Source organism: Corythoichthys intestinalis, chromosome 3, assembly GCF_030265065.1.
Source record: "Corythoichthys intestinalis isolate RoL2023-P3 chromosome 3, ASM3026506v1, whole genome shotgun sequence".
Classification (NCBI taxonomy): Eukaryota; Metazoa; Chordata; class Actinopteri; order Syngnathiformes; family Syngnathidae; genus Corythoichthys; species Corythoichthys intestinalis.
In genome coordinates, this window is record NC_080397.1 from 39942194 (window position 1) to 39958967 (window position 16774).

General features: G+C 39.4%; 1 protein-coding gene across 1 annotated transcript in view; it reads right to left on the bottom strand.

The window, feature by feature from the left end:
* The window catches only part of zmat4a (zinc finger, matrin-type 4a), a 97017-nt gene that overhangs the window by 34570 nt on the left and 45673 nt on the right, over positions 1-16774 (bottom strand). Inside the window, exon 4 of the mRNA XM_057831790.1 lies at positions 44-200. Coding sequence (XP_057687773.1) covers positions 44-200 — 157 coding nt within the window. The remainder of the gene's footprint in view (positions 1-43; positions 201-16774) is intronic.

Here is a 16774-nt window from a genome sequence, read left to right on the forward strand (position 1 = left end):
ATATTAAACCGCAATAAATGTTATTTTTAAAAAAGGGCTATACCTTGGGTCGTGATGGACGGCTGATCACCAAGTAGCAATTTTAGCCTCTTGGCATGGATTTTACCCTGGTAGTGTGACTGTGCAACCACTGCTGATGTGAAAGACATGTTACACAGTGTGCAACATTTATTCTTGTCGACGTCTCCTTCCTCGCTGCCCTGAAACACAGCAATATGCAATTAAGAAGGCTTAACAATAACGGAACAGGAAGACAAATCCTTGAGAGCGTCAAAAAGGGCGTTTTTTTCCCATGTCAGTGCCATGGGCCTTCATCTGTGCAAGGAGCACTTTAAACAATTTTGACGTTTGTTTTGAGATGCAAGCTGTTATTTTGATGCAGGAAGCATAGAGCAGGTACTACTTCTGCTCGCGGGAAAGAGTGCATATACTGGACTGTCTCAGGAAATTAGAATACACAATATTCTAATTTTTTGAGACAGTCCTGTGTATATATACAGGACTGTCTCAGGAAATTAGAATACACAATATTCTAATCGGAAATTAGAATATTGTGTATTCTAATTTCCTGAGACAGTCCTGTATATATACACAGGACTGTCTCAAAAAATTAGAATATTGTGTATTCTAATTTCCTGAGACAGTCCAGTACACACGAAGAAGAATGTATTTGCGCCCACAAAGAGGAGCGCACACGCACACACGAAGAAGGGAGTTGTGCAGCCGAGTGAGAGAGAGGGCAAAGATGACAGCTGGAAGCCTGCGCGCAAATGTGTTACTTGTGAAGCATCCACAGAGGTAACACTTGTATATAACACCTTTTGTCGTGTTTATTATGCGTTTTCAATTGTGGTTGAATACTTGGGGAGAGTTAATGTGATTGCTTTTGATGATGTGCGGATGCTAACTGATACATGCTAATCTAATGATAGATTGTTATTGCTGTATCAGCAGCTAGTTATAAATGCAAATTTGTATAGCTGTTGTTGAAGATGAAACGGATTTAATTTAATTTGGGTTACGTCACCAGCTTAGGAACAGAACTCGTTCGTAACACGGGGACTTCCTGCATAAACATAAACCATTATGCAAAGCAAATGCAGAGGACACAGATAATTCTATATTCATCAAAAGATGTATGATTGTGTTGTAATATTTTGGGCAGCGAAAAAGCCACAACAAAAGAAAAAAAAAAAAGAGATGATCATATTCCCAATATAATGTCTATACTAGGCATGTGCCCATAAACGATTTCAAGGTATACCATTGTATGAAAACATCACGGTTTCAAAACCACAAGAATTTTCCGTCATACCATAGGTATTAGCTATTTTTTATGTACCATAAATGCATGGGGAAAAGCCCCTCGCTTGCAGCTGCATGGCTCAACCCTCCCCCACTGGTTGTTGCTTAGTGTCAGTGAGTCAGCTGTGCTACACGATGGCCGGAGGAGGTGAAACTCATGAACTTTTCCTCCCAAGAAAATGAAATCGCTGGTATGAGAATACTTCAGCTACAGAAAAGTTACAGACAGCTGTGGCTTAGAAGAGGACCAACAGACATGTAAAACATGTTTGCAGAGGATGGCTATTGAGGTGGCAATACCTCTAATATGATTTCACATTTCTTATTTTATACAAAATTAAAGGTTAGTAAACACTACCATGAACATTTCCCACCAACTACGAGAGTTAACTCCAACATGTTTAGTGTGTCTAGCGGTAGTAAAATATGTTTTTTTCTCTCTGGCAACTGTCTGTGTTGAGAAACAGAGTGTATAATGTAAACATGATAAGAGTCATACACACTTGCTTTTTATGGAAAATAAGGAAATTATTTTTGTTTTGATGATAATAATTTTAAGCTGTGGCTGTGGGTTTATGCTTACCTAAAGGACTGCATTAATTTTATTTTATTTAGAATATTTATTATTTTTTGTTATTCTTTAAAGGGTATGAAAACGCAAAGGGGGTGTGAGACATCAATAGAACCGTTATGTGCCAAGATAACAAATATTGATAAAGGTAACAAAAAAATCAATCACATTAATGAGCAATTATCGAAAATAGATAGAAAATGACGAACATTTCCGAAAGTGTTCCGGAAACAGCCGAATGGGGCGGAGACGTCATAACAAGGAAACAAAAGGTCGAGGCAGGTGCCATCGTTGTTTATCTACGAGAGAGTTGCGTTTGTGTTTTATCAAAAAATCGCTAAAATGGTTCAAACCTGTCATGCTATGAGGTTTACAGATAGCCATTTGTCGCAATGTAGTACCCATGAGTTCCCGAACGCGAGAAAAAGAGCTGGACTACGCAGACAATGAGTAAAGTTCGTCAGTGCTAAGAGGGCTAATTTTGCAATTTTACAGGGAAACGAGAACCCGACGAGCCAGAAGATGCGCTTACAACCTCAGAGAAAACAAAATTTATGCTACTTCCCAATCACTAAAGACCCACAAACTGCGAAGGAGTGAATTCGTGACCCGTATGTGAATAAATCGAGTGATTCGAGCATGTCTGTGGAACAGGAATATCAGTTGTAGAGATCGCAAATCACGGCGACTTAAACGTACATTTGAGACAACAACACTACCGAAGTTCTGGATTAAAGTCATTTCGGAATATCCCGACATCGCTTGGAGCGCGCTGAAAACTGCTACAATTTCCAACATCGCTAGCTTGATGCTAGCTACTCTCACTCTCCCATCTCGTCTCAACGAAACAAACTCAGCCCTCCCACTGATTCAGCAGGTGAGTTGTATTTTTTCCCTGCACTTAACACGACGGGGCTAAAAACAAATGCTATTTTATATTTGCTGTATTTTTCTGCCGCACATTGCCGGTGTTCTGACAAAGTTGGCATGCGCGTAACGTTAAAAAGGACCGCGAATGCAGCGATTCCTAAGTACACCCTACAAACTTTCCTTAAAGAAAGGAATATTAACTTACGTTTGCCATGTTTGGCGCACACAACAACTGCACGTAGCCCTCTCACTTAACGACTTCGCCGTGTCGTTAAGCGTTAATTTACGCCATTTCCGTGTTGCACATGTATGTTTGTGATGTAAATAGTTTTTTTTAGCACCATTGGATAATATTGAGAGTCCAACTGAATATAAAAGAGGGACACCGGTCCGTGAAAAAAAGACCCAAATCACACCGGTCCGTGGTGCAAAAAAGGTTGGGGACCCCTGCTCTAATCCCATTCATATTTGTGTCGGTTGGCAGAGCGAAACCAATGATAGCATATTAAATGATAATTATTCTATACATTACTTTATTTTGCGGTCACGGTGTATCAGCTTCACAAAAAGAAATGCAAAACATACCATTTGGTGTTTCCCACACGAACTGTTGTCGGGGTTTCATCAGTGTGATTGCTCCCCTCAATGATCTTTTCATTAGGCTGCATTGGCTTTTGTTTGGACTCAAATTGATAACCCAAAACACCAAAGAAAGGTTCATAACTCTCCTCATCACCATTAGAAGAATGTTCGTTTCGTCGGATTCGTCGCTGCAACTAGAAACGTAATTGTCCGCCATCCTGTTGTTTCCTTGTTTTGATGTCACGCCCACAATCTGCCAGATATCCGGGATCTCGGGGGCGGGTCTTTTTAGCTTGAAATTGACCCAAATTTCTCTCATTTTCTTGGTGTTGCGATGTGTGTAATTACACAAAGTGACATGATATGAATCCAAAAGGCATTCGTTTATGGATAAATGATGGAATATTAGCATTTCCCCAGGTGTTGACATACACTTTAAATTTATTTTGACATTATACTTACAGTATGTTCATTGGACTTATGTTCCAATTTTCTAATATGTTTTGAAAAATAAAAATCCTGTTCAATGGAAAAAGTTTTTGTTTTTTTGTTTTTTAAAAATAAATATCTCAAAGTAACACATTTTAGAGCTGTAATTGCAATTCCGTGATACAGTGAAACCGTGATATTTTCTATTAAGGTTATCATACAGTCAGAATCTCATACCGGCACATGCACAGTCTATATATACTCAGTGTTGTCTAGACTTGTCGCAGTTTGGTGCCGTGTGAGAACTATTTAGGTAAGCCTTACCTCAGCTTAAGGTGATTGTAAGTAAAAGTCCATCACCTTCATGATAACACTTGAACATTACACACTGTATTCATACCTAGGGATGGGAATTGATAGGATTTTTACGATTCTGATTCCATTATCGATATTGCTTAACGATTCGATTCTTTATCGATTCTCTTATCGATTCTAATTTGGGGAAAAAGATGAACAAACGTTTTGATTGGCATCGAGTTTAATCAGAAGTCACAACCTTACAAACTCACGACGAGGTCAAAAGAGGCCCAAAGCCTCAGTATTAACTGTGGCAATAAGTGGCAAATGCACAAGAATGTGTAACATTTTACTGAAACATGTTTCTAATAGAAATAAAAAATATGAAAATGAATGAATGAATGAATATTGGCATATAGGTCGTTGTTCTGCCGTTGGCAATATGTGTTAAAGCAGGGGTCCCCAAACTTTTTCCTGTGAGGGCCACATAACTTTTAACTGATGAGGGGCCGGGGTTAGTTTGAACAGAACACAGAAAAAGTGTGACGACTGCAGGAGTGCTGAAATGTAAAAAATTATTGCTTTTCAGAAAGCCGCAATCAAATAACCCTTTCTGGATTCTTTACAGAACAAAAGTAAATAAAATAAAAAAAATAAAAATAAATAGTAATACCACTATTAATCAAATAGATAATAACCAAATAACCCTCTCTGAGTTCTTCACAGAAAAAGGCCAGAAAATAAATAACACTATTAAGAAAAAAAAAAAAAAAAAAATTCAAAATGCTCACTGGTATTGTTCAGGGGCCGGACCAAATGTGGGGGCGGGCCATATCCGGCCCGCGGGCCATAGTTTGGGGACCCCTGTTAAAGTGTATTATTTACCAGTATATTGAAATGCATTAGTTTATATGGCGCTTTCATGCTCAAGTGGGGGCGCCCTTGCGCTTCCTCACGCGAAGAAGAACGCGTTCACGTGAAGAAGAGCGCGCTTACACGCGAAGAAGAAATGCCGCATCCAAGCGAGTGAGCGAGTTAGTGAGAGAGGGGAAACACTTCTACGAGTCTACGTTCTTTTTTAATGTTTGTACAATATCTACAGAGGCAACGCCTGTATGTATCGTCTTTTGTGTTGTTGTTGTGTGCTTCCACTCGCGATCGGACACTTAAATCCAGTTGTGTAGTAGATGAACGATGTGCTAATGCTAGCGAGCGCATGCTCACCTTTTAGCTGTATTAGCAGCTAATCATCGCTGATTTACGTTGATGCAAACCTGTTTGTTGTTGGGGACGAAATTGATTTGTTTCATTTCTATTTTTAGTTTCACTCTTCAAGTGATAGTTGAATAAAGTCAGCAAATTATACCAACGTCTTCTGTATCCTCATTTGGGAGTTTAGCTAGCTATATAGCCAGGACGAAGCCTTAGCGTCTCTGTGAGGACAGTGCAGTCTTATTCCCTGCAGTTATCTCCACCTTCCCTCCCGATGCAGTTATCTCCACCTTGCAAGACTGCAAATCGTTTTGTTGTATTTTTTCCTCGTGAAGTAAAGACACACTTTCGAGCGTTTGAACCTACGTGCTGTCATTATTATGTTTACGACTGCAATGCTCGTGCTAAACCATCGTAACCTTTCTTGGTGAAGTGTAACCAAACTTTGGAGCGGGTGGTTCTTGGTGCCATGCTAGTTTGATGCGTCTGGACAACAAGACACGTCACAACGCAATATGCGTCTTTAGGAATCGTTAAAGGGATCGTTCAGGCTTTTTCATTGTGATGTCGAGGCCTCGAAACACAAGGAACCGGTTCTGAATTGGAATCGGATTTCGATTCCCATCCCTATTCATACCATACTTTTACTAAAAAAAGAAAGGATTTGATCCACACTTTCACACTTTTCAAAGTTTTACAGTATCTAGCAGATGCATTCTAGCTTTCACGTCTTCTCGCTGAAGAATTAACTAAATATTACTCACAGCATTACAATTAACATTTACGTTTTGTTTAATACTTGGGAAACTTACAATTTATGCTCACTAAAATTATCAAGAAAAAGGCGAATTCTTTGTTAGAGCAAGTGTATACATTATTTAAAAAATTCTGTTGAAATATAGACATTTGTGCTAACATTGGAAAACAAGTAGAAACATTGCTTAATATGCCTCACTGAAAATCTGGAAGGAACAACTGCTAATGTAAAAGCTTTGTAAGGATGATCTCTATTTTTAATTAGCCATTCAATAGACTGATTTCTACAGACGGCCTGTGTTTCCGCACCATTAGGTACCCAGTAATATCAGTAGGAGGTCAAGTGATACTTCACTAATGAGGCTGGTGATTAAACTAATTAAAGAAGAAAGAAAGAAATAGAAAGGTACATGGTGATGATGATTGAGAGGATATAGTTTGTGCATTAACACAATCTACATATACATATTGTATAGAGAACTGAATAATTAGGCTGTATATGTATATTCTAAGGTGAGAACGTGACACCTCGCTATTCTGGACTGTGTGAGTGTACAGTATACTGAATAAGTGCAAGAAGATATACACGACTCATCCTCTACAGTGTGTGGTTTGCTGTGACTCATTCTGACACCCCCAACCCCCTTCCACGCACAAACACACACCACCCTTCCTTCTGTCCTTGGCTGTCCTTCATTTGTGACAATCGCACACACACCCTAGCAACCTTCCTCCAGTGACAAAAGCAAGACCAGACTATCAACCATATACCATATCTGAAAGAATTGATTGTTGAAAAAAATACACAAAAATACTCGAGTTCATCAAATCTATGTGAGCAGATCTTTGCAGTCCATCCCGGAACGAGAATAGAAACATTGGATAAATGAGCAGCTAACTGCCATAAGAGAATGTAATTGTTATTTTCACTGTAATTGTCGCCAGATTGGATACATAGATGCTGGTTAGAAATTAATCTAAGAAACACCATCTGTCTGGTGATGAAGTCAACAAGCTGAACTGCTTTGTGAGGTGACAGCTTTGAGCCACAGATTGTCTGAATGGGGTGAATTCTGGCCAGAATTTTTGTACAGCATAAAACTTGCCTTATTTTGGGGCCAGGAAACACTGTCTACTCAAGAGCATCTCCCCTGCGGCACATGTACAAGAAATAGGACAGTTAAGAACAAGGGTATCCCCTACAAAGAAAGGATAAAGAGACTTGGTCTGAGCAGACAAAGCAGTCTATTTCTGTGCATTGAGAGAAGCCAAAGTAGAGCTGAGTCTGGCCTCTACATCACAAACACACACACGTACACACTCGATAGTTCCTGGAAGATATAAAGATCTATGCTTATTGATCTCATTATGCAAATAAAAAGCATACAACTGTGAATTTGCTGACAAATCCCCTTCTATGTTCTCATGATCTCTCTTATCAATACCCATGCTTTGATATAGGTAAAAATGGCAGCCTTCTACTAGATGACCCTATTTAGGTACTTGTGGGATATTCTGATCAGTTATGCCGACTCAGCAAAATGTACATCTGTGATAATTGCATGCTCAGCTCTTCTGATGAACCGTATCAAAAATACCATGTCTATCACTAAATGTGTGGTCCTCTGGAGTTAAGTAGGTCCAGAATGTTTTCAGATTGAACACAGCTCATTACTGAAATATACTGTATACCAGTTCAAGTTGATACTATTTACACAGTATTTATCCTGTATCCATCTACCAAAATCCACTAAAAAGCATTCAAGAATATTCAGGCATGTAGCTGTGCTTTCAAACCTGCTGAGAGTGAGGAGAAAGTTTGAGACAAGCGTCAAGTCTAAAAATGGAGTTTGCATCATTACAGCAGCATCTTAAAGAAGCTGATTTCTGTAAAACTTTTCTGCTGGCAGTATGCAAAATTAGTAGCCCTATGACCAGATTCACTGTTGTCTATTACAGTAAACTTGCACATTTCCAATGTGAAACACTGACAAATGGTCAAGGGTCAGTACCCTTTGTTAAAACCATAGTGGTCAAAGAAATATATAATTCTGTAATGTGAAAACATGAAGCAGACTTGAGCTTTTAGACATATTATAAAGTCAGGTAATGTTCCGGTATTACATGTTAAATGTTTCGTGACATTCATGCCTGAAAGCCATTACCTAGAAATTTACTGTGTCGCGACTTAAGCCTGAGTTATGCTTCTGCGTTGCGGTGACTGCGTCAATGAGCATACATAGTTCTGCGGCAAGGGAACACGTTGCTCTGTAATTCACCGCCAAGCCACTAGAGTGGTGTGGCATTGTGTTTGTACGGTTTGGGGGGACTTGTCGACTTCCTGTAGTTTTCTTCCGGGAGACAACAATGCAAACGGAGAAAAAAAATTAACAATGCCAGTGGAGATTGAACGCTTGAATGTGGCTCTTCATCTCATGAACAAAAAACAACAAATGTTGATCATACAAATGTTGAGGCACAAGCGACACAAAAGACCATTTGGGAGGTGGTCTGTCCGACTGTTGATGCAGCAAAGAAACTTCTAGCCTCGGGTGGAAGCCAGCAAGATGTGTCGGCAAGCTTCAAACTGGCGAGATGCACTGTGTCCAGCGTTTTGTCCGAGGTCTGCAAAGCATTGTGGACAGCCCTCCAGCCCAATTTTTTGTGCCGTGTCCTACAACCAGCTATTGGGAAGCCATAGCCGATTTCTGGTGGCTATGGAACTTGGAATACTTTGTTTGTACGACCTTGAAAAAGCAATTCATGCTTTTATAAGCTCAAGGCTGGACTAGTGCAATGCACTTTATGTTGGCCTCCCCAAGTCCTCGGCTGTGACTTGTTCAAAATGCTGCTGCTCGATTTTTAACAGGTACACCTAGACGTGAGCATATTACCCCTGTGCTATCATCACTCCACTTGCTTCCAGTCCATTTTAGAATTGATTTCAAACTTTTACTGTTTGTTTTTAAGTCTATTAATGGCCAGGCTCCATCTTATTTATCGGAAATTTTAACTTTTCATAACTCTGGCAGGACTCTTCGCTCGACCGGCCAGCTTCTTTTAGATGTTACAAGGTCAAAACTTAAACAGTGGGGAGACCGATCCTTTGCGGTTGCTGCCCCCAGGCTGTGGAATAGCCTTCCCCCCGAAATCCGCACCACCACGGATGTAGGTCTTTTTAAGTCTCTGCTAAAAACACACCTTTTTAGACTCGCCTTTCACACAGATTAGGATAGCCTCGTTTTATTTGCTTAAGGGTTTTTTAATGTCTTTGGATTTTATCGGTTTTATTGTTTTATTTGCTGGACTTTTATCGTGATGCGCCGTCTTTGTTTTATTTTTTATTTCTTGTTTTATATTTATTTTTTAATTGTCATTGAAAAATATTTTCCTGCCTTTTATTTATCGTGAGCCATGTTTTGTTGTAAAGCACTTTGAGGGCCTTTTGGGTTTTGTAAAGGGCTATATAAATAAATTTGATTGATTTGATTGATTGACTTAATGGTAAACACGTTATCATAAAAGCACCGAGGCACTCTCAATCAGTGATGATGTATCAAGTGTTTGAACTGTCTGTTGTTGAAAATTAAACATCAAAACAACCCTTTCTTCTTCATATACTTGAAGTGTGAAATTTAAATAAGTCACAGACTCACAGCAAACATATGTACACAATAAATGATGAAGTGCACCAATCAAAAATACGACAAAGTGATAAAAAGCTGGCAGTTTTTGGCCTACTGTGTCACCGCTTCAGGTGGGCATTCGCTTACAAACACACGTATAATTGTTTTTGTAGTTCTTCCATTTTTTTATGCAATTGCTGACCTTGCCATTTGGCAATCTTTATAATGTCTTGACGAGACATTGTAGAAGTTGTCCCACTTGCTCTTTGATGATACTCCCGTCGGCTTGGTCCATTTTTGCGTGTAGCAAAACAATGTTTGAAAATGGTGATTTCAACCTGAACCAGAAACAACAGTCGGAGCGGACCAATCGCAGTCCATTTGCACCTTGTAACCACGCGTTGACGTCGCACAAGTCAAGATTTTGTTGAGGTTCTCGGCAGGCTACGGCGGAGGGTCGTAAATTGGGTCAGTTTTGACGGTGCAGGTCTGCCGCAGAAGCATAACTCGCCCTTTAGTAAAAAGTCTCAGTTAGTGTTAAATCTGTATGCAGCACGTATGTTCCGCGTCAAGAGTGCAGAGGCCTATATTGTGACTACATTACACAAATCTTCATTTTTCTTTACGGTAGGATAAAATAACATTTGACAAGTAGTAAACAAATAACTTATCTAACTTAATAACAAACTAGATCTGACACTGCTTGCCAATTTTATGGCTTAGGAAGAGATTGTTAACTTTTGAATTGAACGCCACGGGACCCTGGCTGAGCGCAAGCAGTGGAAGTGTTCATATCATATTTTCTCATATTTTTATTATTAATTTTTAAATAAACATGAGTTAGGACAAGTCGCTGAGTTTGGCCTCTTACAAATGAATGGATCAGATAGGTACAATAAATTATCTTTATTTCTTCAAAGGAATGTAAAATAGTAAACAGGCATGACATTATTCACAAGTCGCATGCTGCATGTGAAGGCTGCTGAGTCTTGTGAATACCGGCTCATTTCCTTGTCTGAAAGTCGGCAAGAGGGATAAGTAAGGCTTTATCTCCCTGTATCTGAAAGCCATGACCTGGGTAGATTGCTGGGTCACGTTAATGCTATACAGGGTGGAAAAAAAAAAAAACAGGCCCTGAATTTGAATAGGGATCATTTCTTGATTTTTTTGGGGGCCAGAATATAAAGAAACTGCACCTATGACTAGTTTTTTTTGTTTTGTTCAGAAAATATTAAAAAAAAAAAAAAAAAAAAAGATAGTCATTGGCCTCCTGTTTTTTTTTTTTTTTTTTGGTTAGAGCAGGTGCTCGAGACAGTTTCTTGAGGCGCAAGGTCGTTTTAAAAAAATCCTTACAACCAGACCGAGGAACGGCTGTTATCCAATCTCTGATGGCTTCCTTAAGTTCAATAATGTCTCTGGTTCCAGCGAGATAGAATGAGCCCTCACACCACAAAGATTTCCCGAGACTGTTTGAAAGAGGACTCTGGATGTCTTGTGATCAGTCTCAAGACTGATTTTGTGTGGGCATTTCACAGCCCAGGCTTTAGCCACCCAGATTTCTTCTAACATAAGGCCTAAGTGTATTCATGGAAACCCAGAACTATCAGTAAACTGAAGGAAGCCATCAAGGAGAGGATAAGAGCCATTCCTCGTTCTGTAAGGATGTCTTTAGCAACTTTGTGCTGTGCCTCAAAAAATGCAGAGAGCTGAATGGTGGTCATCTTGAGCACATGCTTGACAATAAAGAAGAAAAGCCCAATGACTATCTTTTTTTTTTTTTTTTTTTTAAAGAAATATGATATGAACAAAAAAAAAAAAAAAAGTCATACCAGCAGTTTGTTTTTATTCCGACAAAAAATGAAGACATTACACTTCTACAAATTCGCCAGATTTTTTTTTTGTCAACCTGTATTACAGTATATCTGAAAGCAGCTTTGGTTATGTATTGGCGCTGCTGTGCTACATCTTGAGAAAGTGGTCCTGAACCTCTGAATGGTAAAATTAAATCTCACGGCTATCAAGTCATTCTAGAGGGAAATTTGCTGCTCAGTCTTAGAAAGCTTGGTTTCAGTCCAATGTCGTGAGCCTTGCAACAGGATAATGAGCTAAAACAAAGCTAAAAAAAAAAAATTAAAAAAAAAAAAAAAAAAAAAAAAAGAATGGCTAAGAGCAAAACATTGAACTTATGACGTAACCTCCTAAAAGCTATTGAAAATCTGTAGAAGGAGCTGAACCATGCTGTCTGGAGAAAAAACTTCAAACCTGAGACAACAGTAACACTTTGCTCGTGAAGAAAACCAGCAAGGAACCATTTATGGTATAAGATTTTTTCAACCACCTTATTTTTATTGTTATTCCCTCATAATATACTGTGTATAATTTCTTGAAATGTTGAAATGAAATTGGAGCACCTCATACGCATACGAGTGTCAAATGTGCAATCTGTTAGCAATGGCTCCAGGAAAGGTTAGGGCAATGAAGCACAAGACTTCAGTCACTTCTTGTTCCATCAAGGCAGTGTCAGACACCTGTGCCTTCTCCAGTATGACTGCTCTGTCTCCCCTCCAGGATATCCAATGGCAACTTAACAGAAGATGGCAGATGAAGAAACTGGCAGAGAAATAATCTGTCTGCAACCTGATCAACCTGAGTTTTAAGAGTGTTTATTATTGTACAATACGCCAATAGACGACGCAAGAGTTAAAAGCAAAGAACAGACCAAAGCATTACTAATTGCTGTGTAGTGATCGAGAAATTGCAGGTGAATAATAAATGACAGTCTCAGGAGGCAAACGAGGTCCATGTTGCCTTAAGAAATAAAACATTTCTACCTGTTAGAAGGTGCTCTAATAAAGTCATACAAAATCCTGCGTGAAAATTGATAACAGTCTCCAACAGTTCCCCTGGGCTTTTATTTTATGACAATTTAGCATGAGATATTGATAGTTTCCCTTCATATGCTTTTGTACTTGCCGACATCACAATGGATGACAGTTTGTATCCAAGTTTATTGCTACTTGTCAGGCATCTTTTTCCTAATATGACCTCATTTATTTCTATCATGTATATTGTAGGTTGAGTGAGCAAGTAGTGAGGCAGGGTAGACTAAAATCCAAGTAGGCAAGGCAGGCGCAAACTAACTTATTTGTCAAAAACACAAAGTACTATATATAACCTGGCAAGGACAGAAAGGAAACAGGGGAACAAAGGTTACATTCACACTGCAGGGTGTGATACCCTATATTCAGATTTTTTTTCGTTAATTCTCATTCTCCCACTTGCAGTGAGAAGGGAATGTGTCCATGTGACTGAGAATGTGACTTCTCACATGTTGCAGTGTTTTCGGAGGTATGGCAGCTCTCAGCCGTCATGCTTTATGGGGCAACTTTTGAAGATTTTATTCAATCCTGGCCAACATTTTTAAAACCTGTTAGGCTAGGTTCATACCGCAGGTCTTAATGCACGAATCCGATTTTTTCATGTTTTTCCGACTCGAGTGAGGCATTAACTTGGTGGTCTGAACGGGATAAGTCGCATAGATGTGGACCATATCAAATCCCATCTGGGTCACTTTCGTATGTGGTTTAAATCCGATCTGGGCCACATCTTTCTAGAGTGTGGTGGCGGTCTGAACTGTCAAGTCTCCCAAATCGGAATTCATGCAGCAATTACATCAGCAAAGAGCGAGAGAGAAGCGCTACGGAAGCGGTGCCACTGTTCATTAGCGTTGGCGCCTAGCTTGAACTTGGCTTTTGGGGAAGGGACAGGCTTGACAACGGTCATAAAAAAATGAAATGGGTTGAGGATAAGCCTGAAAATGCTTGGTTTCCTCTCTGCGCCAAATGAGGAATATTTCAAGATTGCTTAAACCGCCAGGAGTTGGGGCAAACTGTCAGTATGTGTGAGTGTGCGTCATGTGTAGTCATTTGTTCTGATCCTCCTGCACATGCGGGTCAATTTGCTCAGCACATTGGTACTGAGAATTAGTGCGCATGTGTGATACTTGAACATTTTTAATGGACAAAGGCAATCTGAATGGGCACGCCAAAAAACATATGACAAAAAATTAAGACCCACAGTATGAAACTAGCCTTAGTTTTCACGTGCCATAACAAAAAAGAAAGGTGTTTTTTTCGCTTTCGTCCATCATGGCTCGTTCGCGTCTGCTGTTTTGTCTTTGTCCAACAGTAAACCAAAGGTTTCAGAGACAGCTCATTCTCATCCACAAACGAATAAGCTCTGGTCAGATGTGAAAAATCTGGAATTGGGCATACTGCATGAAAAAAAGTCAGGTATGCGTCGCGTTTGGACAAAAAAAAATTGACCTGCAGTGTGAATGTAATGTCATATAAAAAAAAGTGATGAGACAATAAACAATACCAGGGCAAGACAAGAGGCTGAGGGAATCTGATTGGTTGAAAACAGATGAAGCTAATGGACAATTACAAAGACTAGACAGGAACACAGGGAAGTAATGTATTGCCAAGGGGAAAAAAATAACAAAAGCAAAACCTAGATCCTAACAAGCAACTATCCAACCCATAAAAATCTTTTAAATATACGAGTTGACTGACATTCCCATTCCACCCGGATGAGAGCAGGTTATCACAGCAACTAGAATGACCAGCAGCATGTACAGTTGTCACATGCAATCAATTCAGAAAAGTCCAGACGCTGGGCCATGCCCGAATGTACGCACTGTCTCAGTCTCTGGAGGCAGTGCCGCTCTGTGTATTTTTAGACTGTGCCACCTTATAAGCACAGCCTGGTCACTTCAAATCTGTGTAGTTTTACAAAGGATGCCCCTCCCAACGAGAAATGTGCCCTTTTTTAACAAGGGCCAGAGTCAGACTGGAGAAATACATAAATGTAGAGTGACAAAGGAGGGCAAAAGATTTTCTCGTGCCTGGCCTGATGTTGCATTTTGACAGAACCTACTACAGGTACTTAAAAACAATATGATTTCATACTAAGAGACACACTTACATTAGTAATATTTACATGTATACGGTGCTCTAAAAATGTATACATTCTTTTGCAGCTGATGACATGACATGTTGACCGTTGAAGTGGATTTTCATGCTTCCAGTTGCATTTGAGAAGGAAATTTCTTTCTTCAAAGTTTAGCCTAGCTGTCATTATTGATTCAATGGTTTTAAGCTAAAAAACCCGGAGACGATTTGGTTCCCAACTGCTAAAGTACGGTGGCCGAGAGGTGTCAGGCGAAATGCAAAGTCCAAACACTTTGCAAATAGAAAAAAGCACGAACCCAAATTGTAAACGCTTTGCAAAAGAAAAAAGCACGAATGCAAACTGCCACAACACGATCCCCAATTCCTAAAGCGCAATTGCAAATTGGCAAAAGCACGAACCCCAATTGCCACAGCACGACAGCAAACGGCTCACAGCACGGCAGCAAAATCACGCAACACAACGGCAAGAGGAGGTTAAAAGAAGTTAAAAAAAAAAAAAAGGACGACACTTTATACACTTTATATGTGCTTTGTGACCATCTATACGGACCTCCATGAAGTTGCCCCCCACCCCACATCAGACACAAATTTATATAAAAATGATCTCAATCGTTTGTGCTGCAACGGTTTTGTAGATTTTTTAGAATTCCTAAAGCGCAATTGCAATTTGCAATTGCGCTTTAGGAATTGGGGCTCGTGTTGTGGCAGTTTGCATTCGTGCTGTTTTCTTTTGCAAAGCGTTTACAATTTGGGTTCGTGCTTTTTTCTATTTGCAAAGTGTTTGGACTTTGCATTTTGCCTGACACCTCTCGGCCACCGTACTAAAGAACATTGTATACAATTTTTGGGACACACTGTATAACATGTATGTAGAGTATTGGCCCGAATATAAGACTGTGTTTTTTGCATTGAAATAAGACTGAAAAAGAGGGGGTCGTCTTATATTCTCGGTCTAGACATTATACCAATTCACGACGCTAGATGGCGGCAGATATCATTGAAGCGATGTTCTGTCATGACAGATCTCAGCTACTCTAGAGTTTAACCAGTTTGCATTATTTTATTGCAAAGTTTTTCCTTATTCAGATTTGTTTCAAGATGACAGTTACAGTTAGACTTCACTTTGATGGTTAATGCAGTTATTGCAATTTTGTGGTTTTATCACAATCGATTGGTTTATTTACGTTTCAAAAACCAGAAGCCATTCATTTACGAACGTGATTGCACTTTAGTTTACATATTTAAATGTTCAGATATCAAGATTTGAATGAGGCAAAATATCATGCTTTTTCTCTCAAATATATTGTTCTAATAATTTGTTTCGGATGTACTGTAATTATTTTCTGTATAAAAATTAATTTGGTGTTCAAAAAGTCTTTTTTCAAACTTGAGTCTTGAAAAAGAGGGTCGTCTTATAATCAGGGCAGTCTTATGTTCGGGCCAATACGGTATTTAAAAATGTATAATACTGTATTATGTATTACATTTTGCCGGCTTTTAAATATTAAATTTCAATTCAACTGTTGTAAATGTTCAAGACACTTGTTCTGCTTAGCTTTGAGAGACTGGCTACACCCTGAACTCGCTAGCCAATTTCAGTGCACATCTATATTACACACATTCACACTCACCTTCACATAGGGGGACAATTTTAAAAACATAAATGTACAGAAATCCCCAGGTTACGATGCCCTCGACCAAATACGTTTCAACAATAATGATGCCGGTACCTCGACCACCAGTTAGTGTCTCTGCTTAGCGAGTGCATAGTGCTTGTGCGCTGGGAGCATTTCTGCCTTTTTTGCCCCTAATTTTTCAAATTATAGCTACTGGGTCTTCTTAGCGATGCTGGTCTAGCCAAAAGAAAAGCAATGACTACAGAAACGAAACTTAATATGATAAAAATATTGGAGAAAGGAGAGACACTGATGAACATCAGTATGGATATGCTGCGTTCAGACCAAAGTTAAACCGTCGCCTGAAAACACCTCGCTCATGCTATGCCTGTCATCAAAAGAAATTTTCTGTTGATGCAGACCATACGTCGCCCACAGTCAAATTCCGCAAAACCAAACAAATTCCGGTTCATGTAAAGCACAAGTGTCAAACCGATTCCAGAAAGGGCCATGTGGGTGCAGGTTTGCTTTCCAACC